The sequence below is a fragment of the Kryptolebias marmoratus genome, linkage group LG2, assembly GCF_001649575.2.
Source record: "Kryptolebias marmoratus isolate JLee-2015 linkage group LG2, ASM164957v2, whole genome shotgun sequence".
Taxonomy (NCBI): Eukaryota; Metazoa; Chordata; class Actinopteri; order Cyprinodontiformes; family Rivulidae; genus Kryptolebias; species Kryptolebias marmoratus.
The window spans coordinates 27,818,606-27,830,998 of record NC_051431.1 but is presented as its reverse complement, the minus strand read 5'-3'; the positions used below and the strand labels follow the sequence as shown (position 1 = coordinate 27,830,998).

At 40.0% G+C, this 12,393-nt stretch overlaps 1 protein-coding gene across 5 annotated transcripts in view; it reads left to right on the top strand.

Moving 5' to 3' along the window:
• fat3a (FAT atypical cadherin 3a) overlaps window positions 1–12,393 on the top strand; it is a 131,613-nt gene that overhangs the window by 91,304 nt on the left and 27,916 nt on the right. For all 5 annotated transcript variants that reach the window (XM_017432164.3, XM_017432162.3, XM_017432163.3 and 2 more), the window contains 5 exons: window positions 2,099–2,242; window positions 3,804–4,001; window positions 4,403–5,204; window positions 11,282–11,416; window positions 11,565–11,719. In XM_017432164.3, the coding sequence (XP_017287653.1) occupies window positions 2,099–2,242; window positions 3,804–4,001; window positions 4,403–5,204; window positions 11,282–11,416; window positions 11,565–11,719 (1,434 nt within the window). The remainder of the gene's footprint in view (window positions 1–2,098; window positions 2,243–3,803; window positions 4,002–4,402; window positions 5,205–11,281; window positions 11,417–11,564; window positions 11,720–12,393) is intronic.

Sequence of the window (12,393 nt, the reverse complement as noted above, 5' to 3'; positions counted from 1 at the left end):
TCAAAATTAAATGAAATAAACATTTGAAATATATGAGTTTGTATGTAATGTATGAATATAATATACAAGTTTCACTTTTTAAATGGAATTACTGAAATCAATCTACTTTTTCATGATATTCTAATTTTATGACCAGCACCTGTAAGTTGGTTCTTCAATTAATAAGGCTTACTGTATTTCATCCCTGATTAGAAGTGCACCATGTCGAACTTCTTATTTGTCAGCTCACGTTCAAAATACAATGGTAGTTTTTTAGAGACAGAGACACAGAGGTACCATGGGTTCACTGGTGTCAAGGATTGTAGCCAATTTAGAGCTCTAAATAATGGATAGTAGACAAGGGCTGGGAAAACCAGTTTCTCACTGGGCTGCAACTGTTGGCAACAAACTGAACATCATTTGCAAAATGTTAGCAAATCTAAGTCACCCCAAAATAATGTACTCTGTTTTCCAAAAGGGGTAAAAGGCTGATGGTCAGTGATCATATGATGTCTTTCAAGTGTCTTTCATGTGAAATGGTGGGAAAAGCCAGGCATTCGCTGAGAGTCTAAAAGGGCCCCATGGTGGCTTGTTCATTGGGTTGGAGGTGAGCCACAAACTGAGCAGAGACTCACTCAACTCTATGAATCTTAAAAATCTGAACAAAAGTCGTACTGTTGTACATGTAAAAGCAGCTAATTTAGCACTTTGCAAGCAACTATTGTTCAGTAGTTTGAGCAGGATACACTTTCATCTGTGAATGAAAGTGACAATAAACATGAGGTAATCTGTCAAACCACTGATACTGGTAGAAGCCTTGAGGTTAAGTAGCTAGGGAATAAGAGTTCTTACAAGGAAACAGATCCTAAAAAATTGCCAAGTGTCCCACAGAGGACAATGGAGGACATTATCTCCATTGAGTAAGCTGGAATTAATGTCACCAAGCTGCTTTCACATTATGTAAAGTCATATGCCATTCTATCTGTAACAGGACATATCTGAGGGCACAGTTTGTTGTTGTACAGTGACAGGGCTTTCAGCATTACCACAAAAAGCAGACACCTTGATGGAACTGAAATCAAACTGCATGTGTTGAAAACTTATATGACTGTATTACAATGATTACAATATCAGATCAGATGGATAACAGAGTGGGCATTACAGGCACACTGCTGGTCCCCCCCTCAGGCCTGGACACAAGCAGTGATTCAGTGCAGAACGAAAGTTAGCTCACATCTGTTGGAACTGGACCTGGCAGATCAACAGTGGGTCAGAGTTGACATCCTAGCGGAGGAAAGCTCAGGGGATCTGGCTGACCCCAGGAGGACCTCAACACGACGCAGGCAGTCCACAGGGTGCCTCCGCCTCGTGCTTGCACAGGGTGGGGAAATTGAATCAAAGTACAGATTTGAAGCAATCTGATTGTTTCTTTAAATTGACTAACTACTTACTTACCAAATGGCATTTTATAATCTACTGAATCTGATTGTATTATAACTGGAATGAACAGATTGTATGTAAATGATGAGAGTAGTTAGGTTTAATAAAAAGGACAGAAACATAAATCTTTTTGCTGCATTACTGGGTTAATATTTACTATGAAAGACAACAGCAGTAATGCTTTTTTATAAAGTTTAGTTGATACTTGTTCTGTGAAATAATTGTGTTTCTTAAGGAGCATTCACATTTTCTGAAAAATATTTATTATTGCCCGCCATCAAGAGGCTGGTGATAATGTTTGTGCGCATGTGTTTGTTTGCCTGTTGTGTTTGCAAAATATCTCATGAACCATTGGACAGATTTTAATGAAACTTAACTTAGAAAGTAACCATTAGATGTACATCAACAACTGATTACCTTTTTGAAGTCAACCCAATTCAAGGTTTCCTCTACATCTAAGCAAACTTAGCAAACACAAAATGAGTTGAAACTTGGTCAGTTTTACAGCCACTGAGCAAAGATTTGGTGTGGTATGAGCTGAGAGCCATTCGCAACACATACTCCTGCTAAGCGATTACGCAAGATCTGTGTTCAAAATTTTAAAAAACACCAATATCACAGCCAGAATTGTTTATTTTTTCTGCATGTTTGTGAAATCTTTCATTTTTGACTTTTTCAGGTTCCCAGCTACTCGCTGGCCATCAGAGCACTGGACACTGGAACTCCACCGATGTCCTCCACCACACTGGTCAACATTGAAATCTCTGACATCAATGACAACCCCCCCACCTTCACCCCCACCAACCTTGCTGCTGTCATACAGGTGAACAGAAGGAATCAGTTTAGTTAAAATCATTTCAGTTCACTTTGGTTCCAATCAGTTCAGTTCAGTTCAGTTCAGTTCAGCTCAGGACTGCAAGAAAATGCTAACAGTTCAGAAAAGATTGTTTGGTAAAGTCATTTCAGCTGCAGTGGAGGAGTACAAAAATCTGCCCCTCAGCAGCCTCGTTCTCCTTTTATTCTCATGTATAGACTAATCTTTATCTCAGTGAACTATGACTTAGATACAGGAGAATTTTTCATACAACTTTCTGTGCGAGGTGGAGGGACTTTTGCAGACTGCAGCAGCTCCGTGTTTATGTTCACACCTAAAATCAACGGTGGACAGAACAAAATCTTAACAAGTGAAACATATGGAACTGTTGCTGACGATGGTCATCACGAGTGCAACAAATCATCGCCATTTAAGGACAAATAAAAAGAACACATTTGTCAAAGCATTGAGCCAAAACGGTGCACTTAGTTTTACTGACTGAACACAAAGATGTAAACCCACACCCCACCATCAGTAATGCCGGGACAGGCTGCAGTGCTATAGTAAACAAAATAAGATCAGATTTAAATGAAAAACAGTTAAATATTTCAAACACAAAGCTGATTCAGATTTAATATATTTTGAAGACGTTTCACTTACGGTCTTCCTCATGATCTGCACACCTGCAAGTGACCTTTTCTTTACATCTGTGTAAACCGATAGAAAAATGAGGGGCAACATGATGACAGGAGACATGCTTTTAATTTCTTTGAGCATTCATCTTTTTTAAGACGGATGTACATCAACAATTGAACCTTTGAGCCTGTCTTGCAGATGAACAGGTGAGGCATGGTAAACAGGCTCAAACTGGAAACCTTAGTCCCGTTTAAATTAGACCAAAAACTCTGAAACTACTGTATTCTTCAGTGTACCCAGTCTGTAATGTGTTCAGCTGATATTCAGTCCAGCCTCAAATGAAACTGCAAATGTTGCATTTTTTTGTACACCTCAGTTCTGATCAGCACAAATGTATAAATGCAACTCAAATTCTTTAAGAACCTACTTCTGCTCTCTGAAGCACCTTGATACAGAAGGACAGACATGATTTATTCTCCTTGTACCACCAGCTGCACACAAGTGTAAAAAGCTCATCCCTCCACTCTGATTTTGGTGGAAAAAACTTGTGTCTGGAAAAGGAGAGTGACGTTAGCTGAGAGCAGGAAATGTATTCAGATAGAGCCAGGCTGCTAAAACAACATTCAATCAGAGGTGGGATGGATTATAGATATCTGCTGATGTTTGATGAAATGGTCCACAGGTGTACAAACAGATGTGGGCTATGATAAGACACGAGAAAAACAAAAAAAAAATACAAAATAAAAATCCAGACAAATGGGGTTTTTAGTTTATGACAAAGTGCTGCAGCAGACACTAAGAGGCAGAGTTTATGTCATAGTTTTCCCTTTTTATTGCATTAGATAAAACACTGAAGCTGCATCTGTCTTTGAACTGTGCTGTTGCTTTGTCTCATAACCATAATTTACTTCCACCTTCCAACTCCCCTGCTCAGGAAAACAAGCCGATTGGCACCAGCATCTTGCAGCTGTCGGTCATCGATCAGGACTCCTCTCGTAACGGCCCCCCCTTTCACTTCAGCATCCTGTCTGGAAACGAGGGGGGCGAGTTTGTGCTGGAGAAAGACGGAACACTTGTGGCCAATCACGTGTTCAGGAGGGACATAGCAACTGAGTACGCTCTTCATATACAGGTAAGAGACCGTTACAGCACAGAAGCTGCTGCTGCTGCTTTTCATGAGTCACACCAGCTATGCAACCAGGAGGGGAATACACCTTTTTTACAGAAAAAGGAAATGCTTCGATGACAGTTAGACTCACTTCTGCTTTAGGCAGAAGACAGTAAAAATGAATAGCAGTGTGATGTTTTTAATTTTAATACCTAGTCCAGTCGCAGAGATTTCACAGTGGTTCATGTAAATACAGTTTTGTAACCTGAAGGCCAGCGTCAGTTTCACTTCACTCATGAATTCAAGTATTTTTGGGTTTGCTTTTGCCTTTGGTTCTTGGTTCTTTGTTTTTCTGTTTTCAAGGGTTATTTTTTTCATGTTTTGTATTGTTTCTGTTTCTGTTTTTCTATGATTTACCTCTACAGGTGTCCGACTCTGGGAAGCCCCCTTTGTCTTCCTCGTCTGTTCTGACAGTCAGAGTAATCGAGGAGAGCCTCCATCGACCCGTTGCCTTGCCCCTGGAAATTCATATAGTCACTATGGAGGATGAGTTTCCTGGGGGTGTGATTGGTCAGCTCCATGCCACTGATGCTGACCCATACGATGCGCTGACGTTTGGACATGCCCCTCCAACCCATCGCAGTCTGTTTAAGATTAGCCCCCATGATGGAAAGATCATTGCTCTCGGAGGGCTGGATGCTGGGGAATACTTTCTCAACGCTAGTGTTAGCGATGGTCGCTTCGTTGTGCCTGTTCCCATTAGTGTGCACGTGGAGCAGGCAACACTTGAGATGCTTCGGGATGCAGTGACAGTGCGCTTTGAGAGCGTAGCTCCACAGGACTTTGTGGCCTTATACCTGAAGAGTGTACTGAAAGTGATGCAGCAGGTGGCCATGTCACAACAACACGACACGCTGCACCTGCTCAGTCTTCAGCCCGTTGGCGGGACGCAACAACTGGACCTGCTGGTCTCTGTGGAAACAGCAGGGGGCGGGTTCTACAAGGCTGCTTACCTCACTCAGAAACTCAGCACATCACGGCGAAAGCTGGAAGAAGTGCTCCGAGTTTCTGCCATCCTGGATAAGAACTGTTCAGGGCTGGAGTGTCGAGGGGCTCAGTGTGAACAAAGTATCATCCTGGATTCCCACAACCTGGCCACATACAGCACTCCTCGTGTCAGTTTTGTCTCACCTCGCTTCCACCGGACCTCACGTTGTACATGCAATGGTAAGTGAAATGTGCAAAAACTCAAAGCCTTTCTTTCTCATCCAGTCCTCTGATTATATGCCAGCAATAGTATCAAACTTGAAATTGTTATAAATATAAATTAGCAGGAAAGGTTTGTATTTTCTTTTCCTGTTAGCTTTCTTCACGTTCTTGTTTATCATTATGTTTCAGTGTGAATTTCTGCCAGTATTTTTCAGATTTCCTGCTCATTGTTTCCTTCAGCCTGTAATGCCTGTTACACACACACCTCTTAGCTATTTGTAATCTAATTCAATAATCAACCCTGTCAGCAGATGTAAAATAAGCTGCTTTTTTTTACTCAGCCTTTGTCAGATCCTCATTTGTTAGTCCCTGCAACTTGTGTCCTGTCTCGTTCCTATTTAAGTCATGGTATTTTTGTTACATCTACAAGTTTTGTTTTGTTTTCATTAAACAAATCGCTTGTGGATACCTTCCTGCACTCTTCAGCCCACCTCATCACCATCAAAGGTTGTGAGTGTAAATCAGAGGGACACCGCACTGCAACTTAAAGGGTACCAAAAAACTTCAAAAAAGAAGAAAGAGAAGAAGGAGGAGGCTTCATAAGTTGTATTCAGGCTCCAGAATGCTTCAGTGCAATAGAAGGAAGGTGAACAAGATACCAATGAACAAGAAGAACGAGAGTCGGACCAACACACTAACAGGCTACCAGATCTTGTAGTGGCTTTAAGAGGGTGGTCATCTCTCAAACCAGCCCAATCTTCCAGGTGTGGGAAAACTGTTATAGTGAAAGACAGCACCGCCAGACCAACCACGGGACTCAGTATGAAGTATATGAAAAGCTCTGGAAGAAGTACAGGAGACAGCAAGAAAACAGAAAAAGGAAAAAAAAGAAAAGCAAGCAATAAACTTTGTTGTTTAAGTTGTTTGGCAAAAAGTGCTTTATAACAAGAAAAGCATAATATGACAATCATAACCGATGCTGTCACAAACTATAATGCCTAAGATATGGTACTAGTGCAGTTCCAATACTGACTATATGATTTGTTCAAAGAACATCCATATGAATGGGTACCAAACTAACAGACCTGTACCAAAATGCATGGTATCAATACACAAACTGTTATATTCCTAGTTTACAGCTGGTGGATCATATGATTATAAAATGCTGAGAATTCAGTGGTTAAATGACCTCTTTGTGTTCTGCAGAAACCTGTTAATCACCCATTGATTCAAATCAGGTGTGTTGGAGCAGAGAAACAAGTAAAACCTGCAGGACAGTGGCCCTTAAAGACCAGAGTTGGCCACCCCTGATAGAGAGTGTTACAAAGCAGCTGCTTGATCACGCTTTGGATAGTCAAACCATATTTCTGATGTACTTTTTCCAGCATACAGAACTGTACACATACTGATACTCTTACAAACATAAATCAAGGACGAATTCTGTGACTGTAAGGACACAAGATGCATTTGGCAGGGGTTTCAGGCTGTAACAGACGATAAAGTAACATAACAAACGAAGGTCACAGATGCCTTCGTCCCAGATAGGCTTCATAAATTTTTGAAAGGTTTGAAGCTTTAAAAAAGACACCAGGAAAGAACTCCTACCCCCATCCATGATGGTGATTGTGTGCATCTGGAGTAAGAAGGACACTGAGCAAAGTCAATTCACACAAAGCTGCAGGATCAAGGTTGTGTTGAAAGACTGTGCTGCCGAATAAGCTAATGTTATTATTTTATTTATTTTTTACAGACATCTTTAACATCTCCCTCCAACAGACTATTGTGCCATCACAGTTTAAAGGCTTTGTCTCGTCATTACACGTGAAGTTATTAATAGTTATTACCTTATCAGCTGTGAGATCAGTCATTTCAGAAAGCAGCAGCAAACAGTATCATGCAAAAGTGTCACGGTTTAATATTAGCTAATGTAGTATCTTTTCACATTGGTGTGTCGTTTTTGAGAAGGTTGTTTTGTAAGCCTGAAAAACGATACACATTGCGGCCTCGTTTGGCTAGCCATTAGCCTAGCCTGGACTAAGGCTTTTCCCACTTTCTCTATACTCTGTGCTCTATGACTGATGCCACAGCTGATGAGGTACTATTGATAATGATTTGACAAAACATCACTTCAAAAAGGACTGGACTATCCATTTAAATCTGTCACCATCATCCGTGTGCCCAAGAAAACAACTGTGACCTGCCTCACTGTGGCTCTGACCTCTGACCTCTGTCATAATGAAGCGCTCTGAACAATTAGTCATGAGTCACATTAAAACCAGCCTCCCACCTTTTCTGGACTCCTTCAGTTCTCTTATCGTACTAACCGGTCCACAGATGATGCAATCACACATGTCTTATCAGCTCTTCATCTTAAATATGATCATTCCACAGCAGCTTACTGTGAAACTCTCTCTGATCGGACAGAAATCATCCCACTGGAGGTTTTCTGGAGGTCTTCCCGTCAGGGGGAAAACAGGCAGTGTGTGTTGGCAGTAAGACAGCACATACTGAGCACAGAAGACCCTCAGGGATGTGTCCTCAGTTCTTTGTTTTTTACTTTGCTGACACATGACTGTTCTACTAAAATCATCACAATTTCACTCATTAGGGATAGCTAATGATGAAACAGAGGTGGGACTCATCAGCAACATTGCTGAAACATCTTACAGAGCTGAAGTGGAATAGTTAGTGAGCTGCTGTGGGGAAAACATTCTGTTCCTGAATGTCAACAAAATTAAAGACTTTAAGCTGATCATTTCTTCCCACACATTAGTGGTTCACCTTTGAAGAAGGTCAGCAACACCAGGTTTTGGAGGGTCTGCATCCCTGAAGAGTCTTAGAGCTTCAATACCACACATCTGACCAAAGAAACCCAACAGATAATTCACTCCCTCGGGAGGCTGCAGCATGTAAAGAATTCCTACCTCCATTGTTACCATCTTTTCTCAGGGCACTACTTAGAAGATCCTGTCAAGATGCATCACATCTTGATGACTGCAGAAAAGCTCTGCAACATGTGATCAGAATGCCTGAGAGACTCAAGGTGTCTCTTCTCTCTTTATTACTATTTTCAAGAAGAGATTGCAAGAAAAAAGCTAACGGATGTTAAAAGTTCCCACCCCTCAGAAAAGAATCATAAAAGAAACTTAACCTCCTGCCATCTGGAAGACAAGACTGGACAACCAAAATGTGCAACTAACAAACTATGGAGAGTTACAGGAACTCTCCATAGTTTGTCTATATATATATATATATATATAAAAAATCACCCACCACTGAAAGGCGAAAGGCAGGCAATAATATTTTTGTCCGTGTTTGTCTGTCTGTCAGTTTCTTAGCATAATATCTTATGAACCACTTGACGGATTCGAATAAAACGGAGAGTCATCCCCAACTTATTCTCTGAATTTTAATTGATCTTATAAGGTCTTTGTTTAAAACTTTGCCATTAGCTATTGGAGTCAACTGCACCTATCTGTTAGCAAAATGTCTTGTGAACCACTGGATTGATTTACTGAAACTCTCAGAAAGTAATCATTGGGGATAAATCCACATCTGAATAACTTTGTAGTGAACTTGATTCAAGATGGCCTTAGCAGCTAAGCAACTTTGGCAAAAATGGCTATAAACTCAGTCACATTTACAGATATTGAGCTCAAAGCTTGGAATAATTCAGAACACACTCTGAGCGCTCATGCATTTTGCAAAATCTTGTGGATTTGTGTAAGATTATGCACAATGTTGTTTCCAAGGTTTGACCAAAATGGCTACTTTTCTTAACATAGATGAGCTTAGTTTAAGACTCTGGCATGAAAGGCGGTGGGTGATATGCATTCCTTTAAGTGGTGCTAGGCCTTTATTTAAAGATGAAATGACAAATAAAAAATACTGTATACATGGAACTTGAATTACTTGGCAGTAACACTTGATACTTATGGTAATATAGTCACACTGAAATCTATGCCACAAGGTCATAAGGGGCAAAAAACTGAAGGCAACAAATTTAGGGTTACAAAGCATAATTATTTGTTAATAGCGCTGAAACATTTTTGTAATAATGTCATAGCCTGCCAAAAATACATTTGTTTTATCAGTACAATAAGTTAATAAAAAAGTAAATGTCGCAGTTTTCTTATCAAAGCTTATTAAAGGGATTAGAATTATTGCGAGGAGACATTTGTGATAATAAAAAGCATGAATCATCCTGCTCAGAGTGTACCTCGCCTCCTGCCTGGTAACAGATGGGATCGACTCTAGCCTCCTATGACCCTTGGTTTCTTGAAACCTTGTGCTTTCAAGAATTATGTAAATACTTCATCATTTTCAGGTGATTAGGACATTTGAAAAGACTGCCATATATGTAAATATTTCCTTATTTTGAAATGATAAAGCTTTCTGTCACCCGCTGTCGAAAGCAGTGTTGTGCAAGTTCCCCCCTCACTGGAACTAGTTCAAAGTTCAGATTAAAACGGAATTAATTCAAGTTTATAGTTCACCGCCTAAAACCTCTGAACTAAATTCACAGATACAAGATGAACTGGTTCAGATTTTTACAAGATAAAGTTTTCTAAAACAGTGATTCGGTTTTGGTAGATGACATATGTCAGTCAGTATATTGATTGTGTCATAGCAGTATAATCAGTATAATCACATCACACTCCTATCTCTAATAACATTTTTAAATATCAATATTACAGCCATCACCATCTATAATAACTCCTTGGTTTAAATGAGCTACGTCAACATTTAATTTCCCTTTGGGATTAATGAAGTATTTTTGAATTGAATTGAATTGAATTGAATTATTATTCCAATTACTATTGTATAAAACTGCTTTTAAACTAGTTGTGTATAATGGCATTTTACTCTGTAAAAAGTTTTTTTTTAAAGATATTCAGAAATTTCTGATTGATTTCTGGTATCATTTTTCATTTAAGACTTTTAAAACAAAGTTTATAACTCTAAAAGGATTGTAAATATCTGAAATGTGAGTTTCTTATGAAAAGTAAGAAAACTTTTCACAAGTTTTCCTAAAGAATGTAGAGGATATCTGGAGCTAAAATCCCAGTAGGTGGGAATAATTATGTTTAAAACATCTGAAATATTGGTTGTGGATAACTTAAATGACCATTTTGACAAAAAAGAAACTGAAATTATGAATATGTGCTTAAAGGCTTCTGTTTAACTACTACATGATAAATGTCTTGCCGTGCTGGCCTGTTTCCATCTGACTGCTTCTCTCCCACCATCTGTCCTCAAATAAACTGGATTTTTATCTGACCAAATCACAGTCAGTCTCAGAGCAACTGATGCACACCTGAAAAAATCCTGATTGGGTTAAACCCAACATCAGCTGACAAAGCTCCCACTCACAGACATCAACCACACAGTCTCTGTGGTGTTTCAGGCTTTAGAACCAGGTGTTCACAGCTGCTGCTTCAGCCCTAAAGCCTGGGCCTTCAGGTTTTTATGGTGGAGTTATGACTGTGGTGACATTATCCATGGTCCTCACAAAGACATGAAGACAGCCTGACGGTGCCCACAGAGCAGCAGACACCTGTCTGTCCTCCAGTTGACACTTGTCTGTCCACCAGCAAACACCTGTCTGTCCCCCAGGAGAAATATCTTTTTTCTGCATGAAGCAGATCTGTCCTAAAAGATTTGTCCTAAAACATCTTTCAAGCTCCAGCAGCTGTTCAGTTTAACAGAACGGTGTTCAAAGTTGCTGTTTTGGGTTCAGGTTCCTCATGGAAAAACAAAACTTGTTTAGTTTAAAGTTCACAAAAATATGAACTCAGATCCTTCATACTCAACACTGGTCGAAAAGCGAATTTTTATTTATTTATTTAGTTCATACATTTGTCTGTCTGATAGCAAAGTATCTCAAAAACCAATGGACAGAAGTTTTTGAAACTCCTAGAAAGTAATCATTGGATGTACATCTACAACTGCTTAACTTTTGGAGTTAACCTAATTCAAGATGGCTGCCACAGCTAAGCAACATTAGCAAACCCCCCCCCCATTTGTTTCCAGTTATTGGTCATGTTAAGTGATGGCAGTTTTTTCTGTGTGTGTGTGTGTGTGTGTGTGTGCAGATGCCAGCTGTGCCGTTGTGTTAGAACAGTGTGAAGAACAACTGTGTCCACCAGACATGCAGTGTGTTTCAGTAGAAGCCACCAGAGGGCGTTACGCCTGCCAGTGTCCACGGGGCAAGCTGGGAGAGTGCGCAGGTGTGTATTTCAGAAAGAAAAAGAAAAAACACTCAGTGGCCTGTATGGAAGGAAACATGAAGTCACTTCTTTTAACCAAAAGAAATGTATTTCCATGACACATGCAGAGAACTGTAGAGACTAACACTGTGCATTGTTATGGGTGCAGGACATTCGTCTCTGAGTTTCTCAGGTAACAGCTACATCAAGTACAGACTGTCTGACCAGCTGCAGATGGAGCTGAAACTTACCCTGAGGATCAGAACCCTGCAGAGCCGAGGAATCATCATGTACATGCACACAGAGCGCTGCATCATTCTAAAGGTAGGTCGACAGGTGCTGCACAGTCTGTTCCCTAAAATTATGGCCCCTCCTGATACGCAGCGGTTGATGTTTTGTATCAAAAGTGAACAAAACCTTTGCTATTTCACAGTTCCACACACCCTGCCCAGGATCCAGCTGTGCATTGTTATATACCACATCAATAAGATGCTTATCTTTGTAACAAATCTTCATGATAAATAAACACTTGTTAAAAACAGAAGGTGCTTACACGCTGTGACAACAATTACCTGCTCTGTGCGTGTGAGTAATGGCTCGGTCATAGTGTGTAAAATATGCATATCAGGCAGTGGATGGATGGATATAGCCTTGGTGATGTGTAGTAATATGCGTGAACATGTTTTGTTTATCTTTACTGATAGCTGAATAGAGTCTTTCTGCATCAAAAGGAGAAACTTCTTCAGTGCATAAACTACCCATCAGGCTCAGACTCTACACAGTGCAGGTGTAAATTTGTATAAATTACAGAAAAAGCATAACAAACCATGTTTGTGTTTTTAGGAAAACAGTACTTAAACGTTTAATTCATGGTTTAAACAGAATGGAATTATTTAATCTCTTCTGTCTTTCAGGGTTATTCAGAAAACATTTGAGGCTACGGCCTGAAATATCAGCTTTCTTTTTTGCGTGACTTCTGGAACATCCAGGACCTTGCA